We start from the raw sequence: 14,904 nt of genomic DNA, 5'->3' as shown, positions 1-14,904 counted from the left end.
AACCTCATCCACACACAAACACAAACTGGTACCGAACAGAAAAGTCCGTACCCCTGGCTCTACAAGGAAGATCCTCAGGTTAGTACACGTGATACTGCCCTCTGATCACCACACAGAAAAGCACCTCTCAAACAGTGATGTGCAAACTAAGAGCAATATCAACCATTCCCCGATCTCTTAAAAAAGTTTGGTTTACACATGCATATCTCTATGATTACAATTCTTTTAAATAACAGTGTATTCAGAGACATCAGATGAGACCTAAAAAGAGTTGCTCTAGCAGGTAGTTCCACTGAGTTCAAGGTTATTGACTTTATTGGCAGGAATATAGACTAGGAATATTGGCAGGATCATAGAATATTAAAAAGGTCCTAAGCATTGTATTTTAAAAGGAAACATTTCTTTTAAAGATTTCTTCAGATTTCCTGAAAGTGTTGCTAGCTCAAGTCACTGTTACAAAACTGAAATGATCACTTCACACAGAGTTTTTTAGTTCCTCTTCTCTCCTTTTATTCAGGGAAAAGCTGCACTTAAAACATTAAAGGACTTGCCAGCAAAGAGACCCTGTGCTTTCACATGCACCAGCTGAGCCAACTGGTCTTAATTATAAGGCTATAGTTGTGAAAAGGCTGTAGGATTGACAATCAAACCTGAACAGATCAAGAGACCACTTTTCTGCTCTACTTACATTATGGTTATGTTTGAAGAGACTGATGGAACAGCACGCAATTTGGCAGCATTGCAGAAGATTTCCAGCCCGTGGCAGGTACACTCTGCTGGCACAGCACCCGCCGCTGCATGAGAGCGAGAATGTGGTTGTGGCAAAAGGTGGGATAGGTGGTGTGATGTGATGTGGAGAGAAGAAATATGGTGTGAAAGAACAGTGAGCAGAAAGACAAACATAATAAGGCTGTGTGAAACAGAAATTAAGGCACATGGTTTTATGTAATTGATTTAGACCTGAGAAGACCCCAACAATAAATATAAAGGGACACAAAAAATTATGTTACCTTCTGACCCCTGTGAAAGAGCTTGTAAAAGCTCGTGAACGTTAGGCTAGATATACATGAATCTGGCATGGATTTTTTGTGGTTCTTTTTTAGATTATTAGTCTTCTTACATTTACTAAAATGAGCACAACTCTGTCCAGGTGAACACGGGATGAAAATGAGTCAGAAAGTCTTTGTTCCCTTTCACCCCATCTCTGTGCTTTAAGTTAGTGCTCGTAGTTGACAGCAGAGCCAACAAATCTGTACAAAGGGATGAATGTCCGCTGCAGAGGAGGGGATTTGCAAGAATTATTTGATGTATGAAGAAGTGAATTTAGAAGAATGTTGCCTGCATTTCACTCTGAAAGTTATGCGTTTCATGGTCTTTCCAGCAGTATTAATACATTCAGATAAACGTATATTGCCCTCCTCACTGGCACGTGTTTAACACTTCTACAGAAAATGACTCTAAGTCTTAACAGAACTGAAATTAGCTTTAATGCATTTGTTCATCTGAGACATTAATTTTGTTTCTCTATAAATGAAACTGCACCATATTTCTCTTCCTGACAAGCATATTTGCTGTGTAGTTCTATCAAGAAGTCATTAGTAATAATCACACAAATCATATCTGTAAATACTTACAGCACTCAGGTGTCTTTGTCTGAAATGCATACAGAGATTTCAGTTTATTGTATTTGTCTTTTGTATAATGTTTATCAAATTGCAGAGACCATCCATTGTTGTCTTCTAATTAAAAAACACAAAGGGAAGATACGTTAGAACAGAAATAGAAGGTAAAAATACCTTCACTAAATTTAGTGCATCCAGTTTTTATCTAAATAACATGTTTTTTCCAGAACATTTCACAGACCATTAGATGACATTTATACAGCTGCCTAATCACACGTATGTACAGAGATTATGAGCTGCATTGTAGGAACAGCTTATTATACCTTCAACAACATTTTCTGGGACAGTTGCACTGAAAAAGTATTACCTTTCACTTCAGAACTTTTTGTTACGTAGGAGTCTGCAAACAAGAGGCAACCCTATTTTCCTACTTCCTTAATTGTGCAGGTTTTTGTTCAGTAAAGCTCAAATGATTACTATGACCGCGACTACTTCTTTCAGAGGGCTTTCTCACACTATCACAACCTATAATTTCTTTTATGAAAATCTAGGTGAAGGCCAAATGAACAGTGCTTTTCAAGAAAATGGGTGACATGGTGTAACATATTCAAGTCAGTATGTCTAAGTTAAGCTTACTATGCATCTTCTTAACAAAACATTATTCCCTATTACCAGTTTGGTTGCTGCAAATAGATGTACTGGAACAGGGTGGTTTATGGCCAGAAAGGTGAAAATTGAATAGCAGACCTTTCAGTTCCTTCCCACAAATGGGGATTTCCAGATACAATGGTGCTGGAAATAATGACAGACTTATTTCTTGGAAGTCTGTCATATATCTGACAAATTAAATGATCAGGTAACCACTTCCAGAACAGGGCAGGAATACATAACACACACACCAAAAAAAAAAAAAAAAAAAAAAGAAAAAAAGCCCTTTAAAAGCTGTGATTCAGTTTTAGTTTTAATAATTTGAGTCTGGTCTCTCTTCAGCTTTGACCAACACCCAGACCTTTTTAGTTTAAAGCATCTCATTTAATGAATATGCACCAGTAGCAGAAATGCTCCTTAGGATGGCATTCACTAGCTGTGAGTCAAAGCATCAGTGATAATTGAAAGCATTAATTTGTAAAAACACCTACTGTCAACATTTATAAGAGAACTCTGAGGATGGCTCTGCTTTGCTAGTCATTACAGTCTTATTTTCACTTTTATGATATGCTAGCAACAGTCCTTTCCCTGCAATTTCACATGGTAATTGTTTAGTTAAAATACAATTCCTCACAGACATTTCTCTATAAATCTTTATATTCAAGTAAGCATTACTACTGTATCTATTGGCTTCAAAATAGGCAGGGAAAAATAAAATATATTTACTTCTTTGCAACTTCTCCCATTCTGAAATGGTGTCTCATTTTTCATGTCACAACTCAGTTGTTTTCTCAGCTAGGTAGGGAAACTACCTTCAAAACATCTCCCAAAGCCTGCCCATGGAGTGTCAGCAGACAGAGCTGTTCCGAGAGATGCCTGCCTCTTCACTGCCTAAGCTTCAAAGATTTACTATACATGCTGATTAATAGATATTATGAAATATTAAGTAACTTCAGGCAAGCCATTTTTTATATACTTATTCATTTTTTACACATAAATATTTTCAAGATAAAAGATTCAAAGCAAACCAAAGTATCTGTCTTCAGGAACTGCTCCATTAAGAGAAAAGACAGACTTTAAACGTGACTTAGTCACTCGAAAATTAATGTGAATATACGCTCTGCAAGAAAGCCAAATTCCCACCTGAAGAAGGCATTTAAGCACATTTTATTAAAAAAAGCACCTGGTATGCTCTGATCCATTAGCAGTTTTTCCAGGTTAGATCATTGAGCTGATATTTAGAAGCAGCCTTATGCATTTTGGACAAAATTAAATGTGTTGGCAAACCTGCAGAAATATTGCTCTAGTCTGTTTCAAATGCTCAGCTGAAGTTCAGTTTTAGGACTACCTGCAACATGGAATCTGCAATTGATGAAGTGATGAGAACAGATCCTTTGCCAAGCAGTCAATGCCTTATAAACCTATTGCTCCATAGTTAGGGCTGTAATAAGGTTTCCCCTATCACTATTTCTGAATATTTAAATGGAGCACATCCTTTGACTTTCATTTGCAAGGCTGGATCCAGCAACTGGGACTTAAAGAAACTAGTGGAAATACAATGTACACAGAGGAGTGGAGATTTAAAAACAAAGGAATCTTTTCATTGAGGATTTTTAAAACAGGAATTTGTAATGATGTATTAAAAATGAGATTATTCTTATAATCATATCAAATATTTTGCAGTCATGGATACAGTCTCAAAAGATGTTTCGACTTTCTAATTCATAATTTCATCCTTGGAAAGTTTTGGACAACTAATCACTCATCTGCAGATTCTGAATATATAGTTAAAAGCCATAAATTCTAATCCTCCTGCAAGCCAATGAACATATCAAGTATCATTTCTCTGCATTTCCCTGCTTCTGACACTAAAGAGTGGATAGATGAGATTTTATTCCACCTTTTAGTATTTTTTAAAATGCTTTGCCACGTGACAAAGCACATACAAGAGGTGACTATTACTGCAGTTCACATCTGTGGAGAAAATCGATGTCTCCTACACTAATGGAAATGAAGGAGAAGTTCACTACAAAGGGGAAGTTCATCAGCATTTTCAAGGAAGTTGAGAGGCAGCTCTGTATTTTTGGGTGGTCATAAAAGAGAAGGGGAAAAAAAAGTACAGAGAAGAGAGAAGATGGACTGTTTTGTACTGGAAGCATTCCAGTTGTCTGGAGTTTCTGGTCAGTTCATTTTCAATAACAGTCTTTTCTTATGGCATTGATTTTCCTGCCTTCTACTAGAAATACAAAGGAATATCTGAATATAACAAAACAAGTTATTAAAAGTTTTCTGACCTTCAAAAATGTTTGCTTTGGGCCAAGCTTTGTGCTCAAGCCTGGGACAGTCTTTATTTTATAGAAACTGTTCTGTCAAATCCCAGAGGAACGTATTGTGCAAATAACTATATTTAGTACAACCATTCTGTTAAGTACTCAAAGCCAGAACTGTAAATCACTTTATGATCATTTAGAGTTTATGTCGTAGGTTTGTGACCTGTTTACCTCTGTCAAGACGAGTTTCTCCAAACACTTTAAGAAATGACTGGTAATAGTACTGATCTTGAAAACGCAAATCTATCTTTTGGGGGAGTACAGCTCAGATGAGAAATTGCTTTTTCTCAAGCCAGTACTAAAATAGATTATGTTGGCTGCACTTCTGTAAAAAAATGAGATCTGAGAAAACAAGGCATCAGCAAATCTTCCCCTACATGGGATAAGTGAAATAAGTAATTGTAAACTGGATTTATTTGACTACAGATTAATAGAGCGTTCCTTGTTAAAAGTTGTCAATTACTATTTCTGATGAGAAAGGAATGAGAAAGAGTAAATTAATCCTGCCAAACTACAGATTTGAATAATTCTTTCAGTGACAGATCCAAGAAAATATCAGTTTAGCTCAATTAAAGACACATCTCTTATTTAGTATGAAGCTTATGAACAGGACATTATCTATATGAGTTTCCCCTTTTCTCGGCCATGTCTTCATGGGTTATTATGCAGTGCTACCAGTTAAATGAATAAGCACTCTAAAGAGACATTGTGTCACCCTTTGATTTCATCTTTGCTCTTAGTGGTCATAATCTGTGGTCATATTTCTTTCTGGCGGTTGTTCAAATATACTTTCTCTTGCTGTAAGAGATAACTTCAGGCTTTTCACAAAGATATCTTTTAGTACAACAGGGAAAACCTATGTCCTCCAGACAAGAAGAAATTCCTTTTAAAATATTTACAGATGAAGGAATATAACTGCCCTTTTCCACGGTGTTGGGGAATACTGATACAGTCTAATAACTTACAGTAAGACCAAAACCACACCGAGATTTTACGAAGCGGAGTGTTGCAGTGCCTGGAGCATTCAACTCTGGGGGTGAATTTCACGGCCCCGGTTTAGATACCCAAGTGGAAAAAATGAAGAACATAAAACTGGACACCTACCAGTCAAGGCAAAGACAATTTACTCCACACCAAACTGTGTGTCACTGCACATCAACTGTGTCCTATTCCTCCTACTTATATGGGACAGTGCAATCACAGAAAAATAAAGAGCAATTAAATAAATTCAAATAAGGTTTACATTTCTCTGGATGAACTAGATTACATGCTTACACAAGTTTATTCTTGATTTTTGAACAACTTAATTAATCCAGTGCAACTTTTAAGAAAACAAGTAGGCTCAAATTTCCAAAAGATAACTTCTTCATACTGTATCTGTATTCCTGTGAAACACTTGCATAGTTTTCTAATAACAATACTTTTAATCTATATAGATTAACACAATTTTCTATTCTGTTTTTCTCAAAGTATTTAAAATTTTAAAAATAAATGTTACAGAATAAATTTAAACACGTTAATGGTATGAATACATCTTTAAAACCTTGAGCTGCTTGAAAGTTCCCTTGGCAGTAAGCCACTACAGTGGAGACCAGAATAGACATAAGCCTAGTGAAATGTAAAAGTTCTCCTCAGTTATCAACAATATTTAAAGATGTCAGTAACAAAATTGATTAAAGGCCTCCAGAACTTCAGCAAAGATATTCCATTTGCTGACATTTGCACATCAGTGTAAGCCTGATTATTTCAGTACATATACTGTGGATGAAGAGCAATGACAGTGAGAAGAAAAATTTGCCATATACATAAAATTTCCATGTGAAGCTTAAAAAAATGGATCTTTTGTCAAGTATTTACTATGTTTGAGCAGCTGCTGACTTCCAAGTGTTTCTTTTTGCTTTATAAACAGAATTTACTGTCTAGGGCTCAAAACTGAACGGTGCCTCATACATTTAAATGTCACATTTTAAGTATGCTGGAAAAAAAATGCCATGCCAGAAAAAGATGAGACTAACTATAACATTATTCATTATTAGTATTAATTTGAAATACAAAGTCATCAAGCTCTTCCTCAATGTGCTGAGGCAAAAACGGGAAGCACAGACCCTCTGAAAGTTCTCATCCCTTATGAGCAATCTTGTAATATTAAAACATATATCTTTTTTATAGATGTTTTGAGACATCCCATAAAAATTTAGATTTCTGCTATGGAAATCTAGAAGATGATTTAATGAATCTACAGAACTGCAATAATTCTCTGTAAGTTTATAGACCTTCAAAGAAACAGATATGAAACCAGCATGACATCTATACAGATTGTTATTATTTTCATCCTTTTGAATTTTATCGGCCCTTTTAAAAAAGGGGTGGTATGTTATATTTAACAAGGCAAGTCAGTCACCCGAAGACTGCAAGGCACACAGTAACAGATGAGGCCTGTGCTTCTAGAGCTAAATAGGTACAAGACTTCAAACAGCCGCTCCCTGCCCCAGTTCTTTTGGAAAACTCTTCTGTGATTTCCAGTTTATGAGCTAGGCAGAGCTTAACGAACATCTATAAGTGAACTTATAACTGGGGAGCTGAATGCTGCCTTTTGTTCAGAGACCTCTCAGGCTTGGGAGCAACACAATGGTAAATACATTTAGTCAGTGAAGCACTCCTCCAGAGAGTCAGAAACATCTTAAATTAAATCTGCATGCCTGTTCTTGCTTCACTGGGCTGGAAAAATGTGGCTATGACACTGTGATTAAAAAACAAATGCAGGCACACTGCAACCGTTGCCTAACTGCCAAAAAAACAGTTTTGCAGAACTATCAGCAAAATTGTCCAGAAGCCAAACTTCTAAACACTGAGGAAACTTGTGCTCTCAAAACAGCTTAGACTATTTTGTTCTATTAACTACTCTACATAATTAAAGTCCCTGCTTGTGAAAAAAGATAAAATGGAACACACTACCACGGTGTTTTTTCCATTCTCTTTTTATTATAGCTAGTAAGTAGAGTGCTAGTCAAATATGTAACAGTAGTTGTTGGGTTTTTAATGCCCCATTCACGGTGAAACAATCTGGTCTACAAAGGTGCAAGGGATTAGGCCCAATGAACACGGGTTTAGGTTTGAAATTAAGAATTCCAGTGTTGCATTTTTAACAGCTCTTATGTTAAAATAATTTTTATTCTAAATACCACTTACACCTGTGTTATTTGCAGATATCCATTTCCTCTAGAGATTTACTAGTAATAAATGACCTATTTCAACAACCAGTTCTTAGGTAGACCATAAAAGCTATAGAGTGGTGTGAAAGGACAGTAACCGTAATTTAAATAAAGCATAAACCATATCTACTCAATTTCCAATTAAGCTTAAGAAAAGAATAATTAAAGTATTTATTTATGAAAGTTATATATCCCAGACTGTATGGGAAGATACTGTATTTAATATCTCATGTTTCTGTGACAAACTGCAGGAGATGATAACTTAGATTTCTTAATCCTGCTAGAGAAAAAAAAAAAAAAAAAGAAAAATCACTATTAACACAGTGCTTCTGAACAGTCTTATCCAGTACTGTTTAGGAAGGATAGCACATGAGTCAAAAACATTGTTTTTTTTAAAAAATGTGAGTTTTTCAATAGTTTGCTAATTTACGTAAGTTACGAATCTTTGCTCACTGAAGACAGTGGGAGTCTCTCCATTGATTTTAGTAGAGTCAGTCTGCATCAGTTCTCCCCAGACTCAGCCTTGTTTGGTAAGACATGTTGTGGTCAAAAGCCTAGGTTGTGTGACTGAAGATTTTATATTTTTTGCATTTTAAATTAGAACAGAACATCTTAAATCCAATAACTACATAGATTGTGGCTGCATGTTTGGGTACTCTCAAACAAAAGGAAAAGCTTTTAAATCTGAAAGCAGGACTATTTATAAAGAAATGAGTGCACCTGTACTTTACATCCAAGGGATTTTCAGAACCTGTAACTACAGGATGCTGACACATAGTGCTAAATTGCAAAGACAAAGCCGTAGGGCTTAATTTTAGACTTCAAGACATATCACAAATATGCATTCAAATTGGACACGTAGGATGTAAAGTCCAGAATTTCCCTTGAAATGAGAAAATCTCAGTACCACTTGAGATCTGATTATGTTTCTATATTTCTCCATTTACAATTTTGTACCAAATTAAATTCAAGAGTTGACAGGTGGCTTTGGAACAAGAAACTTGAGGTGAGCTACACTGCAATTTACTGGGAGGCTTCTCCCAAGAACTGGCATCATATAATATTACAGTTAATTCACAGTTATGATGAACAAATCATGCTGACTATCCAGCAAAATGTCTGGAATATTAGGGTCAATTGCAATAAAGATCTTAGAAGATCACACAGGAAAAAACAAATATTCAGTCTCTCAGTTATTTAAAATTTAACTGCATTGAGAATTTTTGCAGCACTTTGTAATTAGCATGATATGACTACAAAATTATAACTGACCCAGTGATGTTTCTGGAAGAGATAATTACACAAATGTTGTTAGACTAATAATATTACACTTTTATCACTGCATGTAATAGTAGGAAAGTTTTATTCAGAGAAAAGTAACCCTTATCTAGGACAAAAGTTTGCTCATTCAGCCCTCTAAGTAGATGACACATGAGAGAACTTTAAAAAAGATAATGTAAAGTGCTTATGTGTAAATTATGAAATTTAAATAATTAGGGAACAGATTAAGGATTTTTTTTTTTCTCTAAAGCTACTCAGAGAGTTATTTTGAAAAAAAACACTATTCATAGATGATTACTGGCAACATTACTTGTCTTCTGTCCAAATTTGTAAAGTACATTTGTTATGATTTAACTTTTCATGTTTTTGCAACTTGTCACATGTCAGAATTTGTTCATCTAAACAAACATGCACTTTAAGATAATAAAACACATGTGGACTCAGTGAAAAAGCTACATCACAAATACTGTTGTTTTGTTATTTTTGGTTTACATTAATCAACTGTTGCTTTTATCTACTGCTGTTAGTTTTAATTTTGTTTTGTTTATCATAAAGCATCATTGTGAATGCAGAGATTCCAAAATGCTTATTTCCATGAATATGTACTTGGGAATACTTACTTGGCACTTTTACTATGCTGTTGGGCTTCAAAAGTCTTTGCCTAGACATTGTTTAGAACACACTGACAGCAACGTTGCAGCAGTAATGTATTTGATATAAGAAATACATTTTACTTGTTTTGGGAACAATTTCCATGTCAACACTGCCATAGTATTAGGTGAGCATAATTTGTGATTATTTGTAGTGCTTATCCTTTCTTCTCAGGTTTAATAAAGCAATGAAGTAAACAAAAGTTCTAACCTCCCATCTATAAATATCAAGTAGCTACAGAATCAAATAGTACAGCTGTAAATAAACAGGAAAAGGTCCTCCTTGAAAAATTAGGCTGAAGCTGTTACTTATGAAATCAAACATAGTCTAAGTAGGACAAACCACTGTCAAACTCACTCTGCTTTGCCAACTTAAGCTTTCAGCAAGCTTGGTCACAGAAGGATGCTGGAATTGATATTTTTTTTTTTCCCCACACATTTTGAATTTTCCTAACAGGTACAAAAATAATTCAAAGTAAAATGTGATACAGGCTAAACTGTTTAACAATGCATTCAGACTTTTCAAGAACATGATGGTTCAGAAAGGACAAGCATGGGGCAGGACAGCAGAGAAAAATTACTGCCGTACACAAGCCTGAAAAAGGAAAGTTCTCAAAACCATGAGATTTTATGACAATTTATGAAACTTAAAATCATTTTTATTTAAAAATACCATATACATGTCAAATTTGCAGAGACACCCACTTCTACCTGATGGACTATGTTTTCAAGTTCAAAAGGTAAGATTGTATCTTCCATGCACATTTAAAGTTATCTGATCATAGTTCGAAAAGACACCCCGCACCACTTCAGGCATGGTGAACTGCTTGTCTCTTCCTCCTATTGCAGTTTACTACGTTGCTTCAAGCTCTTCCCAATCTGGATATCACACATAGTATTTTACAGGTTTTGGAAACCCAGCTAGGTGATAGAGGCATGTGAGTTTCAAAGATGAGTGGCTTTACTCTACTGTAACATATCGGCTACAGTTCACCCCCTTCCGGAGGTGGAAGAAACGCTGAAGCTGAGCTGACCACCAGCATGTCCACACCCTGTGGTTAAGCACTAACACAGCAGTCTGAGACCTAGAGTCTGTTCCCAGTTCTGCCCGTGATTCTAATTCCAGGTCATTTCACTTCTCTGGACCATAGTTTTATGTTTATTATTTGGACATGGAGATCATGGTGGAAGTGAAAGAGGAAATAGATTTAAAGAAGGCACCACGAAGCCAATCTTTGGATGTGGGGTTGGATGTGAACAGCAATTACAGCACATCTGAAAACACATCTCCCAGCGAGGATTATTCAGTTTAGTTTGAAATATTTATAATCATGTTTTGTTGTTTCATGCACTGCATGCCTGGTAACAGGACAAATATTGCAAATAGTCTCAAAGATTACAGTGAATATCTCTATAGGAATGAGGACTTCACTCATTAAAAGAGGAAAGGGACAGAATTGCTCAAGACAGTTGAACTAGTTTCAGTATTTTCAGAGGCTCCTATCATGTTGGTCTCTTTTGCACTGATGCCTTTTACTTCTTGTTTCAAGGGCATTTAAAGACTTTTACAAAGCAACTCTCTTGGAAGATCTATGTGTGCTTTTTAAGCTAGTTGCTTCTCTGCTCATTTCATTCACTGATGTTTCTTAAAAGTGCTATTTCAGTAACTGCAATCGCTGTTAATATTCAACACGCTTAGTGGCTTGTATTGAACAGCTGGACTTTGGATTCTCTTGTTAGAATACCTGTTTTTTTTTTTAAAAAGCAATATTATAGGGTTTTTGCGGGGTTATAGTGTGGGTTTTTTTTCCTTTTCTTCTTCATTAGTACTGTCCTTTCTATCACAGAAAGAAATACTGTCCATGACAGGGGTTTTTTGTGTTTCCTTATGTTATAATACTGGTCTGTACAAAACATTTTTCTGTAGGCTTAAGATAGTGCTTTATCATTATTGAAGAAATCATTGGTAAAACAGTTGCTTTACTTAGCTGTATTTGAGAAAGATGCATTAAAAAAAATAAATCTGAATCCCTTTGAGAGACTAAACTGATTTTTTTTTACTCCCCAACTTTTTTTTGGGTTGAACGTTGTAGACTACCCACCAAAATGCAAATTTATGCAAGATCCAAGAAAAATTTAAAAGTTGAGCTACTTAGAGTACTATATGAATATTAAAATTTCCAATGGTATGGCATGAAACAACTACTACACTGGAACAATTTAATTTTGAATTGCTTTTCTGTAACCAGAAACAATGACTTCAACTGAAAACTAGCTGTATATTTAATAAATGGGTAGAAGGAACTAGATATAACTGCTAGCAAAAGGCAGGCATACCAAAACAGTCTTGGGAAACTGCAGCCAAAAATAATAGCCGGATAGTTTCTTTGTTTGGGAGCTAATCAATGAGGCTTTCTTTCTTGGATTTCAAGCAAGATGGATGATCACAAAACAGTTATCCCACAAAGATCCTGACTCTTACTACAGTGTAGGGGCATCGCATAAAATCTCAAGATATTCCATATTCACATGCAAGGAAGTGACTCTTCTTTTGTTTGAACAACAAAATTAGACAGCAGCAGCAGTTTTTGAGAAAACATTACCACTAAATATGACCTTAAAGTGTTATACATGGCATGCATTTCTAAATGAGAATATGGGGTCAAGATACGAGAAAAACACTAATAGCGTAGTTTTGCCAGTAATGCAAATGGCTCTTCATCTTTTGTATGTTAGGTTTTCAGAGACTGAGGCTAGCTCATTCCTGAATTACTATACCCAGATGAGGATTCAATATCACGGCTGAATTGTCTTGCAGGCTATACTGTCTTGTACATCCCATTATGAAACTGTGCAATATCCTAATTGCCGTTTGATCAAGCTGTACACTTTCAGCAAGTCTTTGTAAGGCAGACTTCCTGGTACTATACGGAAATGAAACATAGATAAACCAACTGTTTATAGTGCTTAGACTTCTTAAATGTAAGAGGACACCACTGTCAGCAATTTCTGTCACTGCAGGGCAAGATAATTAGAGAAGAAGGGTGGAACAAGAGGCGATTTTGTTGGGGATTTTGCTTACTGGAGATGGAAAGTATGTTTCTGGCATTAGCAGATGACATGAAACTAGAAAAAGCTGCAGGTCCATTCGATGGGATTAGAATTAAAAGTGACTTTCACATGGATTAGTATGCTGAAATTCGATAGCTATAAGAATAATACTACAAATACGTACAAAAATCATCTTCACAGATATACCATGAGAACAACTATTTACAAAACCTCACTGACTTTGCTGAGAATGCTTGTGAAAAATACTTCTACCCTATTTTGTTTTAAATTTCTTTCAGAAAATTTGTTTTGTTATACATAATTTAGAAGTCTCTCTTAATATTTTAACATCCACCTCACCCCCACACCCTGCTGTTCTGATGGCAGTGTGCCTGGCTGGGACAGACAAACACTCACCTACTTGGCTCTGGGGAGCTGGAGGCAACGTGTGAGGCCAAGCACCATGCATCTGGCTGCCCTCCATGGCTACAGGCGAGCCTCTAAGGAATAGGAAGTCTAGTTTCCCTATCTGCTATGGATCAGCAGCTCTGGAGAGTAGCTCTGAAAGTATCCAGGCTGTTAGTAAGCTGACAATACCAGTAAATAAAGTGTGCTGGGGCACACTTTTCTCTCCCTGCGGAGAGAATGGCTAAGCTCTCCTCTCACAGAGTAATAAGGAGCCCTTCCCGGAGTGTTGCAGGTCTGTGCCACCCTCTGAGCCATGTCCAAGCACGGCTTGAGAGATGCTGCTCCACACAGACTAAAGCTGTGCCAGGGCCATGTTCACAAATAAGCATGGGACATGCGGTGCAAAGCCCATGCCCTGGCCCTGCTGAGTTTGCAGCTGGTGTAAAGCCCACAAACCAAGTCAAGTTCACAGCTACATGTGGTGGGGACAGGACTGACAAGGATCACAACAGCAGGTAGCAGTGACCTGAGTATGTGTATTCCCTGAGATTTTGACATTTCCAAACCCCAGAGCCTGGTAGCAGTGAAGCTTGCACAGCACACAGAGTCATGGTTTTTCTCCCAAATTAGGACATAATATCTGAAAAATCTTGAAATTCTTCTAAAGTATGTTTCCCACCCAGCTTTAAAAGTCACATTAAGCTGTATATAAACTCTGTTAGCACATACATCTACCTCTCCTCAGCAGATATCTTTGTTAGATTACATATGTCCATTTGTACACATCTAAATGACACATGCAAACAAGTTCAAAGCAGGGATAAAATTGGATGAAGTGACACCTCACACAAACTAAAACATGGTCCATCCTTCTTTCCTAGCAAATAGCTTATTGGGTGGCTTTATTAACTAAACCAAAGAACTGCTCTATTCTTTGTAAAACATTTAACATTTTTATTCCTAACATTCAACAATTCTCTATTTAGTGTGAGTGCTGCATGGGTTTCAATGACTGTGGGTGCTAGACACAAACAAAAGTCTCAACCACGTACCACAGTTGTCTTCGTCAGCCTGATTCCCACAGTCATCCTCACCATTACAGTGAAGTTGCTGGGGCAAACACTTGGTGATATTGCCACATGGAAAGTAGCCCAGGGGGCACCTGACCCCAACTCCAGAAACATGATCTTCCAAAGTGTCACGGATGACTAAACAGAAATAGAAAGAATAGGCTTAGTTTCAAATGTGCACTTAACATTTAAAGATCTTTGAGATTATGCTTTTATAAATACTCATTTGCATTTGAATGTGAATATCAAGTGATAAATACATATTAGTTCATTGAACATGCAATTACAATAGTATATTCAATACTTGTTAACTTGGCAAAAAACCATTTATATCACCAGCTAATTAAAATTTGCTTTGATGTAAAGCAACCAGGTGATTCCTCCCCACACATCCTAGTAATAAGATGGAAATGCTAGTCATAGAAGACAAATGACCTAAGGCCACTTTAAAAGGATTGTTTCACTCTGCACTAGAAATTAATTTATTAGAGCAATATATCAGATAAGCTATGCAGATATGGGTTGTGCTGGAAATTTAGAGTCAGATAGATAAGTCCTTTCATACAAAGTCAGCATTATATGTTTTAAAATGTATTCTAATTTTAAAGCATTCACTAGATGCAAACTGATCA

At 36.3% G+C, this 14,904-nt stretch overlaps 1 protein-coding gene across 1 annotated transcript in view; it reads right to left on the bottom strand.

Annotated features, from left to right (window-relative positions):
- The window catches only part of RXFP1 (relaxin family peptide receptor 1), a 48,762-nt gene that overhangs the window by 16,160 nt on the left and 17,698 nt on the right, over positions 1-14,904 (bottom strand). Inside the window, exons 2-4 of the mRNA XM_026848152.1 lie at positions 14,255-14,410; positions 1,635-1,739; positions 689-794 (exon numbers count right to left, since the gene is read on the bottom strand). Of these exons, the coding sequence (XP_026703953.1) occupies positions 689-794; positions 1,635-1,739; positions 14,255-14,410 (367 nt within the window). The remainder of the gene's footprint in view (positions 1-688; positions 795-1,634; positions 1,740-14,254; positions 14,411-14,904) is intronic.

This window comes from Athene cunicularia (genome assembly GCF_003259725.1).
Source record: "Athene cunicularia isolate RWA chromosome 4 unlocalized genomic scaffold, athCun1 chr4_part2, whole genome shotgun sequence".
Classification (NCBI taxonomy): Eukaryota; Metazoa; Chordata; class Aves; order Strigiformes; family Strigidae; genus Athene; species Athene cunicularia.
The sequence above is the reverse complement of the archived record's forward strand: the minus strand, read 5'-3'. Positions and strand labels throughout refer to the sequence as shown.